Source organism: Mustelus asterias, chromosome 6 (assembly GCF_964213995.1).
Source record: "Mustelus asterias chromosome 6, sMusAst1.hap1.1, whole genome shotgun sequence".
NCBI lineage: Eukaryota > Metazoa > Chordata > Chondrichthyes > Carcharhiniformes > Triakidae > Mustelus > Mustelus asterias.
The window spans coordinates 107138883-107161844 of NC_135806.1; the positions used below are offsets into that span (position 1 = coordinate 107138883).

General features: G+C 41.9%; 1 protein-coding gene across 4 annotated transcripts; it reads right to left on the bottom strand.

The window, feature by feature from the left end:
* Positions 1-682: 682 nt before the first annotated feature.
* Positions 683-21104, bottom strand: fam151b (family with sequence similarity 151 member B). 4 transcript variants are annotated; one of them, XR_013498206.1, is made up of 8 exons: positions 20669-20774; positions 14601-14726; positions 12496-12661; positions 10972-11189; positions 6394-6529; positions 6225-6302; positions 5903-6031; positions 706-1168 (listed from the first exon to the last, which is right to left on the bottom strand). XR_013498206.1 is itself a non-coding variant. In XM_078214875.1 (7 exons), the coding sequence occupies exons 1-7, from the start codon at positions 20685-20687 to the stop codon at positions 1120-1122; spliced, it is 843 nt and encodes a 280-aa protein (XP_078071001.1). In that variant the 5' UTR covers positions 20688-20774; the 3' UTR covers positions 683-1119. The 4 variants fall into 4 exon arrangements, 2 of the variants coding, with proteins under 2 accessions (XP_078071001.1, XP_078071000.1); XM_078214875.1 differs by lacking the exon at positions 6225-6302 and having other exon boundaries at positions 683-1168; XR_013498205.1 differs by lacking the exon at positions 706-1168 and having other exon boundaries at positions 3986-6031.
* Positions 21105-22962: the final 1858 nt, after the last annotated feature.

Sequence of the window (22962 nt, forward strand, 5' to 3'; positions counted from 1 at the left end):
TGGGAAGGTCCTTGCTGTTGATGAATGCAAGTTCAGCTGTGCGTGTTTAAGACGCAGCATTAGGTGGAGTTCGAGCTCCGAACTGGCAGTGTTGGTGTTAAATCACATTGAGATTAGTGTCACACTCTGCATACTTCCAGTGCCAACACCCTACCCATGATGGTGTCAGGCGCAGTCCGCAGCAAAAATGTACACACAAGCCATGGCTGTCATTTTGAAACCAAAACACTTGTAAAATTCAAAGAACAGGTACAACAGGATCAAATTTTGCTGCCAAGGATTTCAGTCTCATGAACCCATGAATCTGCTGAACTCCAATCATTTAACGAATGCTCAGGTTATGGCCAAAGTATTAGCATTAGAAAAGGGTAATGGGTATCAGTATATATTGTCTCAAAGTATAGCCACAAAAGCAGAATGCCAGGTAAGGTTCGGCACTGCATTTTCTGCATCCCTATGCAGTTGCATTGTTGAAAAACTTCTCATGCCTAATATATGCAGTAAAACATGTGGATAGGTTGCAAATAATGTTTATATTTTATGAACCTGCACTGCTTTGCTGTGATGCTTTCCATAAAATGTATTGCTCACATTCACCATCAGGGAGCATAGAAGACTAATGGCTGCCCAGGTAATTGATGCTCATGGAACCATAATAATCACGAGGAAAGCCAAAGTTCTTAGCAATAATGTGATCTCATTGTTGCTGCTAAATTCTGGAAGTTTATTCGTGAATAAAAATAACAGAACAGTACACAGAGGCCAGGATTCTCTGAACTTGTTTGCCATGTTACTGCTGCCAGCAAGAATAGAGAATTTGGCACTCAGATTGACACAGTCCCACTTTTTCTTTAGTCTGAGCATCCAGATCCGACCACCAAAAAAACTAAGTGCTAATTCCTTCATCTGGACTGTACCAGGGGGTCCTTCATGTAGGTGTTCAAGAACTTTTCCACACAGACTAGGAGGAATAATCACTCAGATTCCCCATAATAGACACCATCGAGAATGGTTAACTCAAGCTTTCTTGACACGTATGGTTTCAAATCTGGATGCATATGATGCATTCCAGCTACTGCTCCTTTCAATTCCATATCAATCACCGTCCCCATCACAGGTTCATTTCTGGTATGTCTCTGAACTTAAGAAGATGTCACAGGAAAATGATCTACTGGCAAAATACAAAGACCATTAGCAAAACAAGTTGGTGGAATCTATTCAATAGGTAAAGGTAAGCATCGTAATGCAGCAGCATTAGCATGGCACTCTGATTGACGATATCTTATATTTTAGGAGGGTGCAGATAAGATCAGAGACCCCCTTTGCAATCGACTAGCAGTTAACAAAGGTATGCCTTTATACGGCCCAAAAATGGTAAAGGGTCAACGATCAACCATTGTGAAATGATGACCATGTAATTAATGAACACCTTTGCACGTCAAAAATTATTCTTTTTGGAGCTGAGCATAGTTAGATTCAGCACTAGTCAAAGTACAAAGTTAACAGCTATTGGTCCTTCTTCTCTCAAAGGCATAATATATGAAACTACTGCCTATTCCACAAGGTGAAGTATCGCAATCAAGCAGTAAAGTAGCTTCAGATTAAAATGAGTCAAAACATTAGACTTCTGCAAAGCATCTTTGACATCTTTGTATCTTTCTCACATTCTGTTGTCCAGTTAGAACGTAGAAAAAATACAGCACAAACAGGCCCTTCGGCCCACTAGTTGCGCCGGTCATGTCCCTACTTACCTAGGCTTATATATAGGCTTACCTAGTTGTATGACTGTACATATAGGCTTATATATATATATATTTATTATATATATAGGCTTATATATAGGCTTACCTAGTTGTATGACTGTTTCACACACAGTAAATTATACAATGGCTTCAATATAATTTACTAAGTTAGGAACAAATTTGCCACAATAATTAATTAATCCTAGAAAGGACCTCATTTGTATCACAGTCGTCGGATGTCATGCTTCTAAAATAGCTTCCAGCATTTTAGGTGCTTTATGTAGGCCTTTACCATCAATAACATGACCCAAGTACTGAACTGACATCTGGAAAAGTCATACTTTTCTTTCTCGATGCGCAAACCATGTGCTTGAAGACGTTTCAATGTTGCTTCTAAATTATTAAAGGGCTCCTGTTCATTAGACCCTCTAATTAGAATGTCATCCAGGTAACATCAGACAATAGTTGAGTTTCAGTATCGACATTCATCTGTAAATATGCATGTGAAAGATCAATCTTGTTGAGTGAAATTTCATAGAATCCCTAGAGTGCAAGAACAGGCCATTTGGCCTGTGTCTGCAGTGACTCTCCGCTGGAGCAGCTTACCCAGGCTCTATCCCCATAACCCAACAAATTTACCCCACTAATCCCCCTAATCTACACATCTTGGAACAAAGGGGCAATTTATCATGGCCAATCCATCTAACCTGTACAGCTTTGGAATGTGGGAGGAAACCGGAGCACCCGGAGGAAACCCACGCAGACGCGGGGAGAACGTGCAAACTGTACACAGCCACCCAAGGCTGGAATCGAACCCAGATCCAGGGCATGGTGACACAGCAGTGCTAACAACTGTGCCAGCGAGTTGCCCCAAAATTTCTGCCCATCTGAAAACCCAAACAAATCTTCAATTAAAGTTTATAAGGTTAAGTATTTATTAGTGTCACAAGTAACACTGCAATTAAGTTACTGTGAAAATCCCCTAGTCGCCACACTCCGGCGCCTGTTTTGGTACACTAAGGGAGAATTAAGCCTGGCCAATGTGCACCTAACCAGCACATTTTTCAGACTGTGGGAGGAAACCGAAGCATCCGGAGGAAACCCACACAGACACGGGGGGAATGTGCAGAGTCCGCACAGACAGTGACCCAAGCTGGGAATCGAACCCAGGTCCCTGGCGGTGAGGCAGCTGTGCTAACCACTGTGCCACCCTCATATTGATCAGCACACAACACCAGATTATGGTTGTTTCAATATCACCACAAATAAGAACTGAACAATCTCATTTCATGACAGGTATGATGGGGTAGCCCAGTCACTTATTGTAACTAGCTCTAACACACCTACATTAACAAGTTGTACTAATTCTTCAACTTTTGTATGAATTGTATATGGCATCGCTCTTGCTTTGAGACTTTGGTTGACTATTAGGCTTTATCTTGAACATCCTTCCTTGAGCCAAGTGTCTCTTTGAAAACACTTTTGTATTTATCCAGAGGGTCTGTTTTGACGTTGACCAATCGGTTGACAGCACTCCAGTTAAGCTTTATCTTCTCCAACCGCGTGACCTCCCAAATAGAGCTGGGAAGTTACCATGGGCCACATGGAGATGCAACTCCTCTGTTTGTCCATTCAACTCCACGTTGACCATGATGTAACTTTTTAATGTACTAGCAACTCGAGACTGCTCAGTGATTTTTTTTTACTGTCTTCCCAGTACTCCCCTTTTTACCCCGGAGTCCACCAACTAGATGTATTTTTTTTCAAATGGTCCCAGCCATAAGCAGAGCACTCCCTCTTTTCAAATATACCAGGTACTGCCTGGAATTTCACCCTCATCTGATTGGCAAAACCCCACCTTTTAAAACCACACAGAGAGCTTTCACCCTTTTTCAACTGCGTGGTGAGTCTCCCATTCTGCCACGACACACTAAAACATGTGCGTGGACCCTTCAGCTTAAAGGAGTCTACTCAATTCTTTTTCTGGTAAGAAACGCTATTTTTCCTTTTTCTAACTTGGTCTTCGTATACAGGCATTTCAATTTTTAATCCTATTGTTGATTTTCCCCAGCCTTCTAATATTCAAAGTGCAAGGATCCACAATGTTTTTTTTCTCTTAGGATCTTTTCCCGATGCTCTCGATGAAACAAAATCCCATCTTCATCAACAATTTTCTTTTTTTAATGTCCTAACTACGTTAGTTGTGGGTTTTTACACAAGAAAAAGATGTTTCCACACCTAGATTCAAAATAACAATGAGGTTTATTGAAGGACCTGTTGTTTGTACAGAGTAGAAATTGAAATTAAGCAGGAGCCTGTGAAACACCCCCAATGACAGCACCATCAAATCATATAACTAGCTCTTAAAGCAATCATGCAGCCACTTATGACACATTTATTGAATTAAAGTTGTAGTATTTTAAATAAAGTAACTAATTTTGTTGATGCAATTGGCCACTTCTGCACATCCAAGATAGATGTTTAACATCAGCCCCCTTGGTCAGTGACAATTGTATCTAGTTTTAAAACTCATATCACATGTTTATAGTTCCGATAAAAAATGAAGACTGGACAGAGGAGTAGATTAATGAGAAACCTGTTTCACTGCTGGGCATGATGGAATGGATAACATACTTTTGTGTTGCAAAACTCTATGAATTCATATAATCAGTTGGATCAATGATCAGAAAATAAATTAGAACTAAAAGTAAAATCCATTCATATTTCATATCTAACTCCAAAGCAGCTTCTGTCTGACATCTGTATAACTTTGATATCAAGCACTTCAATCTCCTCAGACCAATTTGTTCTTATCCATCGGATTATATAGCATATATGGCACAGAAATAGCCATTCAGCTCAGTCACTCCATGCCAGTGTTTATGCTCTACTTGAGTTTCCTCCCATCTTTCTTTATCTAATCTACCATCATAACTCTATTTCCTTCTCCCTCTTACACTTGTCAACTTAAATGCATCTATACTATTTGCTTCAATCATTGTGTGGTAGCAAGTTCCATTTTCTTAGCACTCTGGGTAAAGAAGTTTCTTCTGAATTCGCTGATGAATTTCTTGATCATCTTATACTGATGGCCTTTCGTTCCCTTCTAGACCTTTGTGTTGTTGAATCTGTTGCCAACTGAGAATAGGAGAACATCCACTATCCACCACCTTAAACTTTCATTCACTCCACCATCGGTGAACAGTGGGAGAATTGTGTACCATCTACAAGACACATTGCAGCAACTCACCAACCTACCTTTGACAACACCTTCTAAACCTATGACCTCTGTCAACTAGAAGGACATGGGCAACTGGACACCTGAGAACACACCATCTGCAGATTCCTCTTCAAGTCACACACCATCCCGACTTGGAATTATATCACCATTCCTTCACTGGTGCTGGGTCAAAAACCTGGAACTCCTTTCCTAAAAGCACTGTGGGTGCAGAAGGTTACCAACTTCTCAAAGGAAGTAAGTGATGGACAACAAATATTCAGCTGGACAGCGATGCTCACGTCCAAGAACTAATAAGAAGACAACTTATTCTAAGGTTTTGCAATTGTTGCTAAAAATAGGGCAAGCGAGATCGAGGTTCACAGAATCATAGAACCTACAGTGCAGAAGGAGGCCATTCGGCCGATCGAGTTTGCACCAACCACAATCCCACCCAGGCCGTATCCCCATAATCCCATGCATACCCTAGCTAGTCACCCTGACACTAAGGGGCAATTTTGCATGGCCAATCCACCTAATTGGACTGTGGGAGGAAACCGGAGCATCCGGAGGAAACCCACGCAGACACGGAGAGAATGTGCAAACTCCTCACAGACAGTGACCCAAGCCGGGAATCGAACCTGGTCCCTGGTGCTGTGAGGCAGCAATGCTAACCGCTGTGCCACCTGTTCCTGAGCCTCCAATCATGATGGAAAAAATCTAGTCTTTTATTGAAGCAATAGGCAAATCAATTAATCCAGTTTTGGAGCTGGTATTCGGCTGCTAGATTTCAAAAGGGCCCAATGAGTGCAGCAGCATCAAAATACAGCCCACTGATGTGTGGTGACATTTGGAAATCACTGCTATGTTAAAGGTGCCATATAAAGCAAGGCTGTTATAAAATTATCATCTCTGGTCTGTGACTTTCATGTTTACTGCCTGCCTTAATTCACTGTTTTGAGGTTCAAAGAGATCAAAGTAGATTCTTGACTTGTCAAAGTTCTCCCTGATATATAGCAGATCTTTCACAGTGTACAAATCTTCTTTTGCTGTCCACACGGTCAGACTGTACCTGTATTAAAACAAGATTACTCAATTAGGATAGACTGACAATATAGGCTGTCAATAAAACACATCAAAACAAGAAGATATAGAACAGACCTGATACTAAGTTGCTTAGTACAAAATGTATTCATCTAGAATCTGCAATATGTGGATGCAATTATCTTTTAACATCATTTCATATCATGTTCCGTCTCTATCACCTTCTTATGGGTTAGAATCAACGTTCTGTTCTTTGTTTCCTCTTTCCTATCATTTTCGTGAACAGGTTTAGAAGTTAACTACGTAAATAAAACAAAAGAAAAATGGAAAATGCTTGAAATCTGCTTTCAGAGACATTTAGAATTTAGTTGAGCTGAATAATTATTTTACCTTTCTGACTGTTGCAGCAACCAATGCAGCTGTGGCCAGGATGGACGAACCAGTGCTGCTCTAACTGGGAATGTTACTGGCTGGGAAAGTGTCTGACAAATTTGCTCCATCTCCTTCACCATCTCCCAGGTGTAGCCTGTTGCAAAGGTATGTCCATTTTTAAAGATTTTCTTCTTTGGTTTTAAATTATGTTTACACTTTCAACAAAATGATTTGGAAAAAGTAGCAAAATTACAGAATTTTGAGAAAAACTCAAAAAGGCAAAAGTAGTGGGGTTTCGGTGCTCCTTAGCAGAGAAGAATGTCACACTGTAATTATGGTCTCATACCAATAGTTGGCAGGAAGGTGTAATTATAGCATGATGGTTTACAACGGTAGTTTTCATTATAAATGTGGAGACAGGAATTCAGAAACATAAAATTTAATGGTGAGTGTGCACAGTGCGACACATTTAATATAGGTGGATCAATGGTCAGTTTTTTATGGTTTTGCTAATCATTGAGGTTAGGATGCACCAAGATACTTAAGACAGATAGCTGGATTTGTGGATGGATTTACACATTTATCTCCGAATGGCATTTGAATAATCATGTAATAAGGGTTAACACATTTACTTACTCAAAACTCAAGAGGACAGTACTGAAGATCTGTCAATTGTGCACAGGTTATGGTAATGTTTGACAGACAGTAATTCCCCACGTTAATCTTCCAACCAACTCCAACATAATAATCCTCTTGGAACTCTGGGTTCCTGTAACTCTAGCCTCTAGAGCATCCCCACTTCATTGGCAGCCATGCCTTCAGTTGTCCAGGACTAAGCTCTGGATTCACAAGAAAACAAGAAGAGTAGACTTCTCCTCCAAGAGTGAGCCTGCTCCTCCATTCAATACGATCAATGTTGGTTTTGGGCTTCAACTCGACTTTGCTACCAATGCCCTTTATCCCTTAATACCCTTAGACACCAACAATCTGTCTATCCCAGCCTTAAACATATTCAAAGAAGGAGCAGCTACAACCCTCTGGGGTCAAGAATTCCAATTGTTCACAACCCTTAGAGTCTAGTAATTTCTCCTCATCTCAGTACTAAATGATTGACTCCTTATCCTGAGACTGTGCCCCCATGTTTTAGATTCCCAGACCAATGGAAACACTCTTTCAACGTTTATCATATTCAGTCCCTTCACGATCTAGCATGTTTGAATTAGATCGCCTCTCATTCTTATACACTCCTGAGAATATAAGTCCGATTAACTATGTCTTTCACCACAGTAAAATCCCTTCATCCAAAGGATCATGTTAGTGAACCTTTGCTGTACCACCTTCAATGCAAGGACATCCTTTCTTAACAATGGAGGCCAAAGTTGCACACAGTATTCCTTTTCTAAACTTTGCTATCGCTCTCTCTCTTCCTTTAGATGCCTTCTGCAAGATGTCCTGTAGGGAATTACCAAAGCTACATAGACAGCACCATCCAAAACCACGACTACGACCATCTAGAAGGACAAGAGTGAGAGACTCATGGAAACACGACCATCTAAAGTTCCATTCCAAGCTGCTCACTATCCTGACTTGGAAATAGATCGCCATTCCTTCACTGTTGCTAGGTCCAATGTTTCCTCCTTTGGTGTGGTGTCAATGTTTAGGCATTTCCTCCACCATTCCCGCCAACTCCAGTCTCCAGCATGTCACTATCAAATACATCTTCCTCTATCAGCATTCCGCAGGGACTGCTCCCTCCGTGACACCCTAGTCCACTCCTCCATCACCGTCCAGGTTCTCATCCCTTTCCCATGCAATTGCAGAAGGTGCAACATCTGCCCCTTTACCTCCTCCCTCCTCAATGTCCAAGACCCTAAACACTCCTTCCAGGTGAAGCAACATTGCACTTCCTTCAATTTTGTCTACCATATTCGCTGCTCCCAATGAGGTCTCCTCTACACTGGGGAGATTAAACAGACTGGATGACCACTTTGCAGAAAACCTTTGCTCATTCCATAAGCATGGCCCCAACCTTCCTGTCACTTGCCATTTCAACTCACTATCGTGTTCTGATACCCACATGTTCACCCTCAGCCCGCTGCAATATTCCAGTGAAGCCCAACACAAACTGGAGCAGCAGCACCACCTCATTTTCTGAGTAGGCAATTTCCTGGACTTAACATCTTTAAGCATCATCGCTTGACACTGAATGACATTACCATCACTGAATTCCCCACTATGCACATCGTGGGGATTACCATTGATCAGGAAGTGAACTGGATTAGCCATCTAAATACTGTGGCTACAAGGATATGTCAAAGGCTAGGAATCCTGTGGTGAATAACTCACCTCCCCCCCTCCCCCAAGCCTGTCCACCATTACAAGAGATAAGTCCAGAGTGTGATGGAATACTCTCCACTTGCCTGGATGATCCAACAATACTCAAGAAGCTCAAGTCAATCCAGGACAAAGCAGCCCGCTTGACTGGCCTGCCATTCACAAACATTCACTCCTCCACCACCGACACACAATGGTAGCAGTGTGTACTATCTACAGGATGCACTGCAGGGACTTACTGAGGCTGCGTAGACAGCACCATCCAAACCCACGACCACTACTGTCCAGAAGGACAGACGCATGAAAACACAATCACCTGGAAGTTCCCCTCCAAGCTGCTCACCATCCTGACTTGGAAGTAAATCACCTCTCCCTCACTGTTGCTAGGTCAAAATTCTGGATTTCCCTCTCTAACAGTGCTGTGAGTGTACCTGCACCACATGGACTGCAGCAGTCCAAGAAGGCAGCTCACCAGCACCTTCTCAAGGGCAATTAGGGATGGGCAATAAATGGGCCTAGCCAGTGACACCCACATCCCATGAATGAATTAAAAAAGATATTCACAGCATTGGGCAGAGTACAGATCAAAAAATATGTAGCAAGGGTGACGCAATAATTGTGGAAGACTTTAATCTTCTTATGGACTGGACAAATCAAATTGGAAAATGTAGCTTGGAAGACAAGTATGTCAAATACATTCAAGACACAGTGGTGAACAATTGCTGAATTGGAAGCAATGTGGTTAAATCGAAACAAGGGAAGGAGTATAAATGTGGAGGATGGGGAAATGACAAAGTCTATTTGGAAAATCAAAATACAGAAAATGATAAACACCAAGGTCAAATAGTGGCCCATATTGAGATAAGGAGAAAGTTGCTGAGGTAATTGGCATATGCATTTAAATACAATAGGGCACTTTTTTCAACAGAGAGGAAGGGTCACAAATTAGAAGCAAGATAAACACATCAATAAATGACCTCAGCATTTGCTGTTGTGCATAGGTGCAGACTGAGGCAGTCAAATAGCATATAAGTATAGATCATATATACTTTTAAAGTTAGATCGCTCTTCAGATATTTAGAAGCCCATTTGCCTTAACGGTGATCAACGGTGATCCATGAAGATTATAAATCTGATCAACTTGAACAAGATTTTGTAAAGGAAACAAGTTGTATTAACATAAAATAAACAGATTTCCAGTATCTGCAGTATTTTGCTATAATTTAGGTTGTATTAATTGCTTGCCATTAAATGCAATATTGAAGAACAGTTGTCATACATTAGTCAATGTATGTTAAAATTTGTTTAAACTCACTTGGCCTGAATCATTTGGAGCTTTTGTTGCCAGACTAACAATCCTTTTGTTACAAGCATAACCAAAGATAATCTGCTAACATCAGATTATGTTAGCAGGGATTATGGGAACTGGGTTATTGAATGCTTTTTGGTGGTGGGATAGGTGGTTAACAGTGATCTCAAAATTTATGCATGAATACTTATGATAAAACAGATTACATTTCAATGAAACTAAATATGGAAAATCAGGTCTCCCTGTATCTGAGAAACTATGGAACTTAACTCAATATATTTATATCACTAGCCATTACTTCCTGATTTATCAAGTCTTTGTTCCTATTCCTTCTGTAATCAATAGTATCCTGTATCAATAGTAGTTAGCCTGTATGACTAACAGCTCATTAAGGTTTAGTAATGTAATAAAAGTATGAGTATTTTAGACAATGATGACTATATCCAAATAACAATCTGAAGCTAAAGAGTCTGGTATTTTACCAACGTTATTGAAATGAAGACGACGAACAATATATCATATTCAAAGTATCTTTCAATGAACTAATTTCTCTGAAACGCTAGCTGCATATTACATTCATGGTGCACACTGTTAGAATGTAACCAATGATAACACTGGATCTGTTATAGTGTGACCAATAACAAGCTGCAAGGGTCAGCTGACCCAGTAAACTATGTAACCAACAACAAAATGTGGTCAGCTGACTCAGTATAAATATAAAATTGAGGAGAACTTGGAATAGCCCACAGTGAGACCTCAAGCGTTGGAGTAATTAAGTTTCTTTAGTAAACTTTCTCTTTGATTTATAAGTTGGAGTAAGTCTTTTATTTCATTGCCTACAACTGAAGAGTTCCCTCTGGTGGATCAACATACACGCCCATATATAACCATATGAATTACATACGCTTGACCAATAATTATGCTAATTATTTTTATAAATGTACTATCCTTACCATTATTTCTTTGGTCATCCAATACTTTGGTTGTCCATCCCAGAGACAGTGTTACATCTGTTAAATATGAAGTCACTGTGCGTAAAAAGTCATTTGCAAGTGTTGTAGTACTGCTTCCATTTGGTCCAGGAAGAATATCTGCATTGATCCAAACTGGTCGTGTGAGAAGATCCTTCATTGATACCAACATTTTCATTGCGGGTTCCACAGCCAATATACTGCCAATGACAAAGAACTTAATTTTACTACCAAGTAATTTAACCTCTCAGTAATGTCACAAACTCACTCAAAAGACGCAGCTGATGGTTCTTTCTACAAGGTAAAATGGAGGAAAACACACTTTCCTGCCACAGCAAAAGGAATCAAATAACTATAAATCTGGAGAAATGAAGAAAGATACTTCAAATGATCTCAGGACCTATTCATATTACATTTTTCTATTTGTTCATGTGACATTGGTGTCACTGGCAAAGCCAACACCTATTGCTATCCCTAATTGCCTTTGAGAAGGCGTTGGTGGGTGGTAAGTACAATAACAATGCTATTAAGGAGGATGTTCTAGGATTTTGACCCAGTGACAAGTGAAGGGATGGAGAAATGTTTCCAAGTCAGGAAGGGAACTTGGAGTTGGTGGTGTGCAGGTTATAGGTTTGGAAAACATGTCAAAGGAACGTAGGTGAATTGCTGCAGCACACCTTGTAGATGATGCCCAATATAATGGTGTGGTCTAGGGACTGAATGTTTAAGGCAGTGGATGGAATGCCAATTAAACGGGTTCCTTTATCTTGAATGATGTAGGCTTCCCCAGCATTGTTGGAATTGCAGTGCAGTAGAAAGGTTTTAAGAGTCAGGGAGTGAGTTACTTGCCACAGAATTCCCAGTCTCTGACTTGCTCTTGTAGCCATTGTAGGCATATGGCTTATCAAGTTGTTTCCAGTCAATGATGATCTCTAGGATTTTGATGGTGGTAATGCCATTTAATATCAAGCGGAAATTGTTAGATTCACTCTCATAGGAGATGATCATAAACTTCCAGAAACGTTACTTGCTGCTTATCAGACCGAGCCTGAATGTTTTCCAGGTCTTGCTGCATGCAGGTACAGTCCACCTTCCCAAAGGACAGCGACATTAATAGGCAAGGCCCCTGGATATCAGCTGATCATTTTTGAGAAACTCAATTACACTATAGAACAAGGTCCTGTTTTAAAAAATAAGATGGCTATCACCAGCCACAATGGACAAATGCAGAAACAGCTTGTGTCCGAAATTGCACTGTTTCCTTTTCAGTTATTGCTAAATTTGCTATCCTAAATAGAAAATGGGATTTAAAAATTAAGTTTTTAGAACTCATTTACACAAATAATGTTATCTGATCACAAAACAAGTGTATTCAATATAAATGCAGTTCAGCATCATCTTGAGTAAATATGGCCTCCGGCTGCCTTCTGCTACATTGGATGGAAGAGGGTTTGTTGTCAAAAATCAATGATCTCCAAAATTAATAAAGTGATTTCATGGTTGTACCTTTTGAAATCCAGCTTGATCCCTTTGTCAGATTGCAGTACCTCATTCAACCAATTATGCAATGTGTTGTCACTATCAGTTTCAGGTGGATGGGCCATGATTGGTTCTCCTCTATGTGACCCCTGGCTCCCAAAAAGAACATCTGCTTCAATCATATGCGCATCACCTGCATGTGAATTTAAATATAATGCATTATTTAATAGTGGATGCCCAGTACAAATCTAATTTATACATTTAAGTTACAGTCAGCCACAGAGACCACTGCAGCAATCTAGGATTCTAATGCTACAAGGAAACCTTCCAACTTCTTCCATTATTCCGTTTGAAGCAGAGAATCCAAGAGGTTTATTTCCAATATCAGGTATGCCAGCAATGGTGTGAGATTTGCTTGAAAAACTTGTAAGACGTTAAAACTGTGAGAATTGATCATCAAGAGTGGAATTTCCAGATCTGATTTCTGTCTATATCTCTGGCATATTTTTTAAAAAGTATATACACATCAACTACACAGTATTACAAAAGCAAAGTATTGCAGATGCTGGAAATCAGAAATAAAAACAGAACCTTTTGGAAATATTCAGGTTAGGCAGTATCAGTGGAGAGAAATACAGAGCTAATACTGTAGGCTGAAAAGGTCATCAACCTGAAATCTTAATGCTGTTTCTTTCCCCACAAATGTTCTGTTTTTAATTTAAGCTACAGTATTGATGGATGGATTCTGGAGTTCCTTTAGCAATTCAAGGTACTATGGTGGATATTAAGAGCTACTTTGTGACAATAGAATCAGTACACATTTATGAAACTGATGCAGGTTAAGATTATAACCGTCTAAAAAATAGTATAAACAATCATTCAGTTATATTTAAAAACAAACTGCAAGATAATTTGTAGGTACAACATAAATTTCCACTTAGAAGTTTTCAAAAATTGTATTATAGGCCTTAAAAACATTCGAGGTATTCAGAAAATCGCGATGTGTTCTCGTTTATAACCCTCATATTTCTGAATATGCATCAAACAAATGTCACAAATGATAGAGAAATTCAAAATTTTTATTTTGCCTTCGACAAGCAAGGCATTACAGAAGAAGAACATGAATGTAATAAATATACCTGAATGTAAATAAACATACAAATTAGGCCCCTCGAGCCTGCTCCACCATTCAATAAGGTCATGGCTGATCTACTTGTAACTTCAACTCCACATTGCTGCCTATCCCTGATAACCTGTCACCCTCTTTAATCAAGAATCAATCTAGCTCAGCCTTAAAAATGTTCGAAGATTCTGCTTGCACTGCCTTTTGAGTTCCAAAGACTCACAACCCTCCAAGAGAAAAAAGTTCTCACTAGTCTTAAATGAGCGACCCTTATTTTTAAAAAAGTGACCCTAGTTCTAGATTCTCCCACAAGAGGAAACATCCTCTCCACATCCACCCTGTCAATACCTCTTAGGATCTTAAAGGTTTCGATCAAGTTGCCTCTTATATTCTTCTGAACTCGACCTTTACTTGTAAAACAACCTGCCCATTCCTGGTATTAGTCTAGTTATCCTTCTTTGAATTGCTTCTAACACATTTACATCTTCCCTTAAATAAGGAGACTATTACAGTACATAATACTCCAGATGTGGTCTCACCAATGCTCTATACAACTGAAACATAATCTCCCTACTTTTGTAATCAATTCCCATCATAATAAGCCAGAACATTCTATTAGCTTTCCTAATTACTTGCTGTACCTTTATACCAGCCTTTTGTTATTCATGCACTATAACCACATCCTTCTGCACTCCAGGGTTCAATATGAGTCTTAAGGTTTGACTTTTCATCCCAATTGAAGTTAAATTTTTATTCATCCATCTACTCTCTGCCCTTCACCCATTCATATGGGTTGCCATAGCTGTTAACAATCTCAATTGCCAAGCCACCAAGAAGATCAATAAGCATTTTTGGACACGTCTTCCTCTTGGTAAAAGGGTGCTGGAACCAATGTTGCCTTGCTTAGACTAGTGTAGCGAGGAATTCAGAGAACGGGACATTTTCTTCTGCAGCAAAATAACTATGGTATACATCAAAATAGTTTTTCCTCCCTCTGATATTATCATACCCTTCAATGCTTCTTCCATTTGTGCTTTTCTGTTGGCGGCATGATACCAGATGATTTCCACTGCATCGTTTGAGTGGATTCTTCGCTGTTTAAAGAAGTACTCCACTGCATTTTCACCACCACCATCTAACAAACAAAATAGTTTCACTTTAGCATATGACAAAGTAATTTGGAAGAAAATAACATTGGCATTTTTTTTTCATGTCCTTGTGTCATGAATGCTGAATTATAAGATAATAATATGAATTTTAAAATGTACCTTTAAATCAAAAATAAAACAAATAGTTCTGAAAAGGGAAGTGGTGAATTTCTGGTAAACACCTTCACTTGGAGAAATGCCCACATGACTTTGTGTTGCCATGGTTGAGAAGGGATAGAAAGTCAAATAAAAACCCATCAAGGTGTCGAGCTGCAGTTTTCAAAGACCTTTCTGAGAAGCTCACACTCAGAACAAAAGCTGCCACTGTAGAGCAGAAAGGATTGCTTGTTTTTGTTTAAAAAGGAAAGAGAACAGATGGGGCTCCTGAAGATTTAGGGAACGGGGCTACAGTTAGAAACTAAAGGCTTGGAATCGTATAGCCCCTTCAATGGCTACAGGACATCCTAAAAGGTGTTACAGTCAATGAAGTACTCTTTAAAGTGTGGTCACTGTTGTGGTAGCCAATTTGTGCACAGCAAGGTCTCACACATGACAATATGATAATGAGCGCAATCAGTTTTTGTGACAAAGGGTCATCCAGACTCAAAACATTAGCTCTGTTCTCTCTCCACAGATGCTGTCAGACTTGCTGAGAATTTCCAGCATCTTCTATTTTTATATCAGTTTTTGAGATGTTGATTGAAAGAACTTTCGAAAGTATGCAGGGGAAACTCATATTTACCTGATGGTGATTCAAATGAAAGGTCATGACCTGAAATGTTAATTCTTTTTCTCTCTCCACTGATTCGACTAGCATTTTCTGAATTTATTTTGCTGTAGATGGGAACTTGGTTTAATTTTCGATTCCAACTTGTGACCCTAATAAATAAACTTTAAACTGAGCTACAGCCATACACAAGAATGGGCACCAGCACAGATGTGATGGGTCCCTTCTGTGGTGGAATCTCTTGAGAAATACAGGGAAAATAAACAGTGCTTTAAAATTTCTACACTGATTAAGCTCCAAAATAGTTTTAGGTTGACCTACAGCAAGGACGTTGCTGGTACAGTAGCCGGTTAGTAAATCCCAATATATTTATTTTTGTTAAATGCTGAGAACTCAAGTATTTGAAATGGTCACAGAAACATCCTTCTGATTATACTCTGGCCTGTGAAACCTGAGCAACTCACACCTGGAACCTCTAATGGTCCAACTGACACTGACTCTACTATTTACATACTCCAATGCACCAGTGCAGTCTTCGGACACCTAAGGAACAGAGTGTTTGAAGCCTGAGACCTCAACTCCAGCACCATGCTCAAGGTCGACAGAGCAGGCGTGGCTCCCGCCCTCCTCTATGCATCAGAAACATGGACAATGTACAGCAGACACCACAAATCCCTGGAAAGATATCATCAACATTGCCTCTGCAAATTCCTGGAAATCCACTGGCAGGATAGGTGTACCAATATGAGCATCCTCTCTCAGGCTGATATCCCCAGCATTGAGGCACCGATCACGCTCGACCAGCTGCGATGTGCGGGCCACATTGTCCACATGCCCGACACAAGACTCACAAAACAAATGCTCTACTCCGCAATGGCAAGCGATCACTAGGACAGAGGAAATGCTGCAAGGACATTCTGAAAACTTCCCTCAATAAATGCAACATCCCCATCGACACATGGGAATCACTTGCCTTAGACCATAAGACTTGGGAACAGAATTAGGCCCCTCGGCCCATCAAGTCTGCTCTGCCATTCAATCATGGTTGATATTTTTCTCATCTCCATTCTCATAACCCCGATCCCCTCATTAAATCAAGAACCTATCTATCTTAAAGACACTCAATGACCTGGCCTCCACAGCCTTCTGTGGCAAAGAGTCCCACAGATTCAACACACTTTAGCTGAAGAAATTCCTCCTCATCTCTGTTTTAAAGGATCATTCCTTTAGTCTGACGTTGTGCCCTCTGGTTCGAGTTTTTCCTACTGGTAGAAACATCCTCTCCACCTACATTCTATCCAAGCCTCGCAGTATCCTCTAAGTTTCAATAAGATCCCCCTCATCCTTCTAAACTCCAATGAGTACAGACCCAGAGTCCTCAACCATTCCTCTTAAGACAAGCTCTTAATTCCAGGGATCATTCTTCTGAACCTCCTCTGGACCCTTTCCAAGGGCAGCACATCCTTCCTTAGATACGGGGCCCAAAACTGCTCACACTACTCCAAATGGGGTCTGACAAGAGCCTTATACAGCCTCTGTAGCTCAGCCTTCAACACCACTATTCCCACGAAACTCATCTCCAAACTCCATGGCCTGGGCCTCGGCAAGTCCCTCTGTTACTGGATCTTGAACTTTCTAACTCACAGACCACAATCAGTAAGGATAGGCAACACCACCTCCTCCACAATCATCCTCAACACCGGTACCCCAAAAGGTTGTGTTCTCAGCCCCCTTCTATACTCCTTATACACCTATGACTGTGTGGCCAAATTCCCCTCCAATTCGATTTTCAAGTTTGCTGACAACACCACTGTAGTGGGGTGGATCTCAAACAATGACGAGACAGAGTACAAGAATGAAATAGAGAATCTGGCAAACTGGTGCAGCGACAATAATCTCTCCCTCAATGTCAACAAAACAAAGGAGATTGTCATTGACTTCAGGAAGCATAGAGGAGAACATGCCCCTGTCTACATCAACGGGGACGAAGAAGAAAGGGTCCAGAGCTTCAAATCTTTAGGTGTCCAGATCACCAACAATCTGTCCTGATCCTCCCCATGCCGACACTATAGTTAAGAAAGCCCACCAACGCCACTACTTTCTCAGAAGACAAAGGAAATTTGGCATGTCAGCTACGACTCTCACCAACCTTTACTGATACACCATAGAAAGCATTCCTTCTGGTTGTATCACAGCTTGGTATGGCTCCTGCTCTGCCCAAGACCGCAAGGAACTACAAAAGGTTGTGAATGTGGCCCAATCCATTACGCAAACCAGCCTCCCATCCATTGACTCTGTCTACACTTCCCGCTGCCTCGGCAAAGCAGCCAGCGTAATTCAGGACCCCATGCACCCCGGACATTCTCTCTTCCACCTTCTTTCGTTGGGAAAAAGATACAAAAGTCTGAGGTCACGTACCAACTGACTCAAGAACAGCTTCTTCCCTGCTGCTGTCAGACTTGTGAATGGACTTACCTTGCATTTACTTGATCTTTCTCTATGACTGTAACACTATATTCTGCACTCTCTCGTTTCCTTCTTTATGAATGGTATGTTTTGTCTGTATAGCGCGCAAGAAACAATACTTTTCACTGTATGTTAATACGTGTGACAATAATAAATCTAATCAAATCAGAAGTACATCCCTGCTTAAAAGCAGATTACTGCGGATGCTGGAATCTGAAACCAAAAGAGAAAACGCTGGAAAATCTCAGCAGGTCTGGCAGCATCTGTAAGGAGAGAAAAGAGCTGACGTTTTGAGTCAAGATGACCCTTTGTCAAAGCACATCCCTTCTCTTGTATTCTAGCCCTCTCGCCATGAATGCTAACATTGCATTCGCCTTCCTAACTGCCGACTGAACCTGCACGTTAACCTTAAGAGAATCTTGAACAATGACTCCCAAGTCCCTTTGTGCCTGATTTCCGAAGCATTTCCGGTGATAAAGGGCTGTAAGAAAAGGGATAACCGGCCGTGGATAACGAAGGAAATTAAGGAGAGTATTAAATTAAAGACCGATGCGTACAGAGTGGCCAAAAATAGTGGAGAATCGGAAGATTGGGAAAACTTTAAGAGACAACAAAGAACGATTAAGAAAGCGATAAAGAAAAGAAAGATAGGTTATGAAGCTAGGCTAGCCCTAAATATAAAAAATGATAGTAAAAGCTTTTACAAATATATAAAAAGGAATAGAGTGGCAAGAGTGAATGTTGGGCCCTTGGAGGACGAGAGGGGGGATTTAATAGTGGGAAATGAGGAAATGGCTGAAACTTTAAATAAGTTTTTTGTGTCGGTCTTCACGGTGGAAGACACAAATAGTTTACCGAATATTAACGATAGAGGGTTGGTAGGAGGAGAGGTACTCAATACAATTAACGTTACCAGGGAGGCAGTGCTTGGTAGACTAACGGGACTGAAGGTGGACAAGTCCCCGGGCCCGGATGGAATGCATCCCAGGGTACTGAAAGAAATGTCAGAGGTAATAGCGGATGCATTAGTGGTTATTTATCAAAATTCGTTGGATTCTGGGATAGTGCCGGCGGATTGGAAAACGGCTAATGTTACGCCGCTGTTTAAAAAAGGAAATAGACAAAAGGCGGGGAACTACAGGCCAGTTAGCTTAACATCTGTAGTTGGGAAAATGCTGGAATCCATCATTAAAGAAGAAATAGCAGGCCATCTGGATAAGAATGGTTCGATTAAGCAGACGCAGCATGGATTCATGAGGGGAAAGTCGTGCTTGACGAACTTGTTGGATTTCTATGAAGATGTGACTAGTGCGATTGACAGAGGGGAACCGGTGGATGCGGTGTTTTTGGATTTCCAAAAGGCGTTTGATAACGTGCCTCACAAAAGGTTGCTGAAGAAGATTGGGTCACACGGAGTTGGGGGTAGGGTGTTAGCGTGGATTGGGGATTGGCTATCCGACAGGAAGCAGAGAGTCGGAATAAATGGGTGCTTTTCTGGTTGGCGGATGGTAACTAGTGGCGTGCCGCAGGGATCGGTACTGGGGCCTCAACTATTTACCATTTATATAGACGATCTGGAGGAGGGGACTGAGTGTAGGGTAACAAAGTTTGCAGACGACACAAAGATAAGTGGAAAAGTGAATCATGTGGAGGGCGTAGAAGGTCTGCAGAGAGATTTGGACAGACTGAGTGAGTGGGCGAGGATCTGGCAGATGGAGTATAACGTTGACAAATGCGAGGTTATTCACTTTGGAAGAAATAATAGCAAATTGGATTATTATCTGAATGGAAAGAAATTACAGCATGCTGCTGTGCAGAGGGACCTGGGGGTCCTTGTGCATGAGACGCAAAAACCCAGTCTGCAGGTGCAACAGGTGATCAAGAAGGCAAATGGGATGTTGGCCTTTATCGCAAGGGGGATAGAATATAAAAGCAGAGATGTCTTGCTGCATCTGTACAGGGCATTGGTGAGGCCGCAGCTGGAATACTGTGTGCAGTATTGGTCCCCTTATTTGCGAAAGGATATATTGGCCTTGGAGGGAGTGCAGAGAAGGTTCACCAGGTTGATACCAGAGATGAGGGGTGTTGATTATGAGGAGAGACTGAGCAGATTGGGTTTGTACTCGTTGGAATTTAGAAGGCTGAGGGGGGATCTTATAGAGACCTATAAGATAATGAAGGGGCTGGATAGGGTAGAGGTGGAGAGATTCTTTCCACTTAGAAAGGAAGCTAGAACTAGAGGGCACAGCCTCAAAATAAAGGGGAGTCAGTTTAGGACAGAGTTGAGGAGGAAATTCTTCTCTCAGAGGGTGGTGAATCTCTGGAATTCTCTGCCCACTGAAGTGGTGGAGGCTACCTCGTTGAATATGTTTAAATCACGGATAGATGGGATTCCTGATCGGTAAGGGAATTAGGGGTTATAGGGAGCAGGCGGGTAAGTGGAACTGATCCACTTCAGACCAGCCATGATCTTACTGAATGACGGGGCAGGCTCGAGGGGCTAGTTGGCCTACTCCTGCTCCTATTTCTTATGTTCTTATGTAAGAGGTATTTACATAATATTCTCCCTCCCCAAAGACCACTGGACTGAGAGTTCTAGCCAACAGGCCTCCTGAACGTCAATTTTAGAGGCTGGACTTCGGCTGTTAGTTTGAAAATATGAACAAAATTTTTTTTAAAACATCAATATATAGAAGCACCGGCTTCAACTGTGGGAAGGGATTGGCCGCCACTTACCTCCTTTCAGGTCCGCCATCAAGAACCAGCTCCGGTGGCAGCCAAACTGCCTGCACTGCTCATTCCCCGCCTTGAGCTGCGCGCGCAATAGGACTGCCGGCGACCGGTATTGTCCATTGCGCGCGCAACCGATACCCGGTCGGACGGCTGCCGGCACCGCGCAACGCGTGCGCAGCTTCGGCCGGCTGCCGGCACTATTCAATGCGCACCCACACGGGCAGTCGGACTGTCGGCTGCGTGCGCAGCTCAGGCCCAGGCGGAGCGGGCATTTCCGTTCCCCGAAAATAAAAGCAAAATACTGCGAATGGTGGAAATACTTGGCCGCTTGGGTGGAGAAACAGAAGACGACGTGATTTTGGGCATGAAATATTAACCCAGTCTCTCTCATTCTCACTCGAGTTCTTCCAGAATTTTCTTTCTCGCTTCTCACTCCTGATTGGCCATTTGGCCATGGTGCTCCGATTGGTTAATGAGGGGGAGACAGTTTGATTTGATTTATTGTCACATGTATTAACATACAATGAAAAGTATTGTTTCTTGCGCGCTATACAAAGCATACCGTTCATAGAGAAGGAAATGAGAGAGTGCAGAATGTAGTGTTGCAGTCACAGTTAGGGTGTAGAGAAAGATCAACTTAATGCGAGGTAGGTCCATTCAAAAGTCTGACAGCAGCAGGGAAGAAGCTGTTCTCGAGTTGGCTGGTACGTGACCTCAGACCTTTGTATCTTTTTCCTGAAGGAAGAAGGTGGAAGAGAGAATGTCCTCAGACCTTTGTATCTTATTCCTGAAGGAAGAAGGTGGAAGAGAGAATGTCCGGGGTGCGTGGGGGCCTTAATTATACTGGCTGCTTTGCCGAGGCAGCAGGAAGTGTAGACAGAGTCAATGGATGGGAGGCCGGTTTGCATGATGGATTAGGCTACATTCATGACCTTTTATAGTTCCTTGCGGTCTTGGGCAGAGCAGGAGCCAAACCAAACTGTGATACAATCAGAAAGAATGCTTTCTATGGTGCATCTGTAAAAGTTGGTGAGAGTCGTAGTTGACACGCCAAATTTCCTTAGTCTTCTGAGAACGTAGAGGCATTGGTGGGCTTTCTTAACTACAGTGTCGGCATGGTGGGACCAGGACAGGTTGTTGATCTGGACACCTAAAAACTTGAAGAGCTCAACGCTTTCTACTTCGTCTCCATTGATGTAGACAGGGGCACGTTCTGCTTTACGCTTCCTGAATTCGATGACAATCTCCTTTGTTTTGTTGACATTGAGGGAGAGATTATTGTTGCCGCACCAGTTCACCAGATTCTCTATCTCATTCCTGTACTCCATCTCGTCATTGTTTGAAATCCGACCCAGTATAATGGTGTCGTCAGCAAACTTGAAAATCGAATTGGAGGGGAATTTGGCCACACAGTCATAGGTGTATAAAGAGAATAGTAGGGGGCTGAGAACACAGCCTTGTGGGCTTGAGGATGATCGTGGAGAAAGTGTTGTTGCCTATCCTTACTGATTGTGGGTCTGAGAGTTAGGAAGTTCAGGATCCAGTCGCAGAGGAAGATGCCAAGGCCCAGGCCACGGAGTTTGGAGATGAATTTTGTGGGAATAATGGTGTTGAAGGCTGAGCTGTAGTCAATAAATAGGAGTCTGACATAGGTGTCCTTGTTATCTAGGTGTTCCAGGGTTGAGTGCAGAGCCAGCGGGATGGTGTCTGCTGTGGACCTGTTGCGGCGATAGGCAAACTGTAGTGGATGCAGGTAGTCCGGTAGGCTGAAATTGATTCGTGCCATGACTAGCCTTTTGAAGCACTTCATAATGATGGATGTCAGAGCCACCGGCTGATAGTCATTAAGGCATGCTGCTTGGTTTTTCTTAAGTACCGGGATGACGGTCGACTCCTTGAAGCAGACAGGGACCTCAGATTCTTGTAAAGAGAGGTTGAAAATGTCTGCGAATACACCCGCCAGCTGATCCACGCAGGATCTGAGTGTTTGTCCCAGTACCCCATCCGGGCCAGTCGCTTTCCGTGGGTTGACCTTCAAGAAAGCTGCTCTGACATCTACAATGGTGACCCCAGACATAGGTTCATCCAGGGCTTCCAGGGTGGAGGGCATGCTCTTGCTGACCTCTTGCTCAAAACGGACATAGAATGCATTGAGCTCATCAGGGAGGAGTGCGTTGGAGGCGGTGATTTTACATGCCTTCATCTTGTAGCCTGTTATATCTTGCAGACCTTGCCATAGTCAGCGGGGTCGGTGTGACCAGCCTGGGGCTGTAGCATGGTCCGGTACTGTCTTTGGC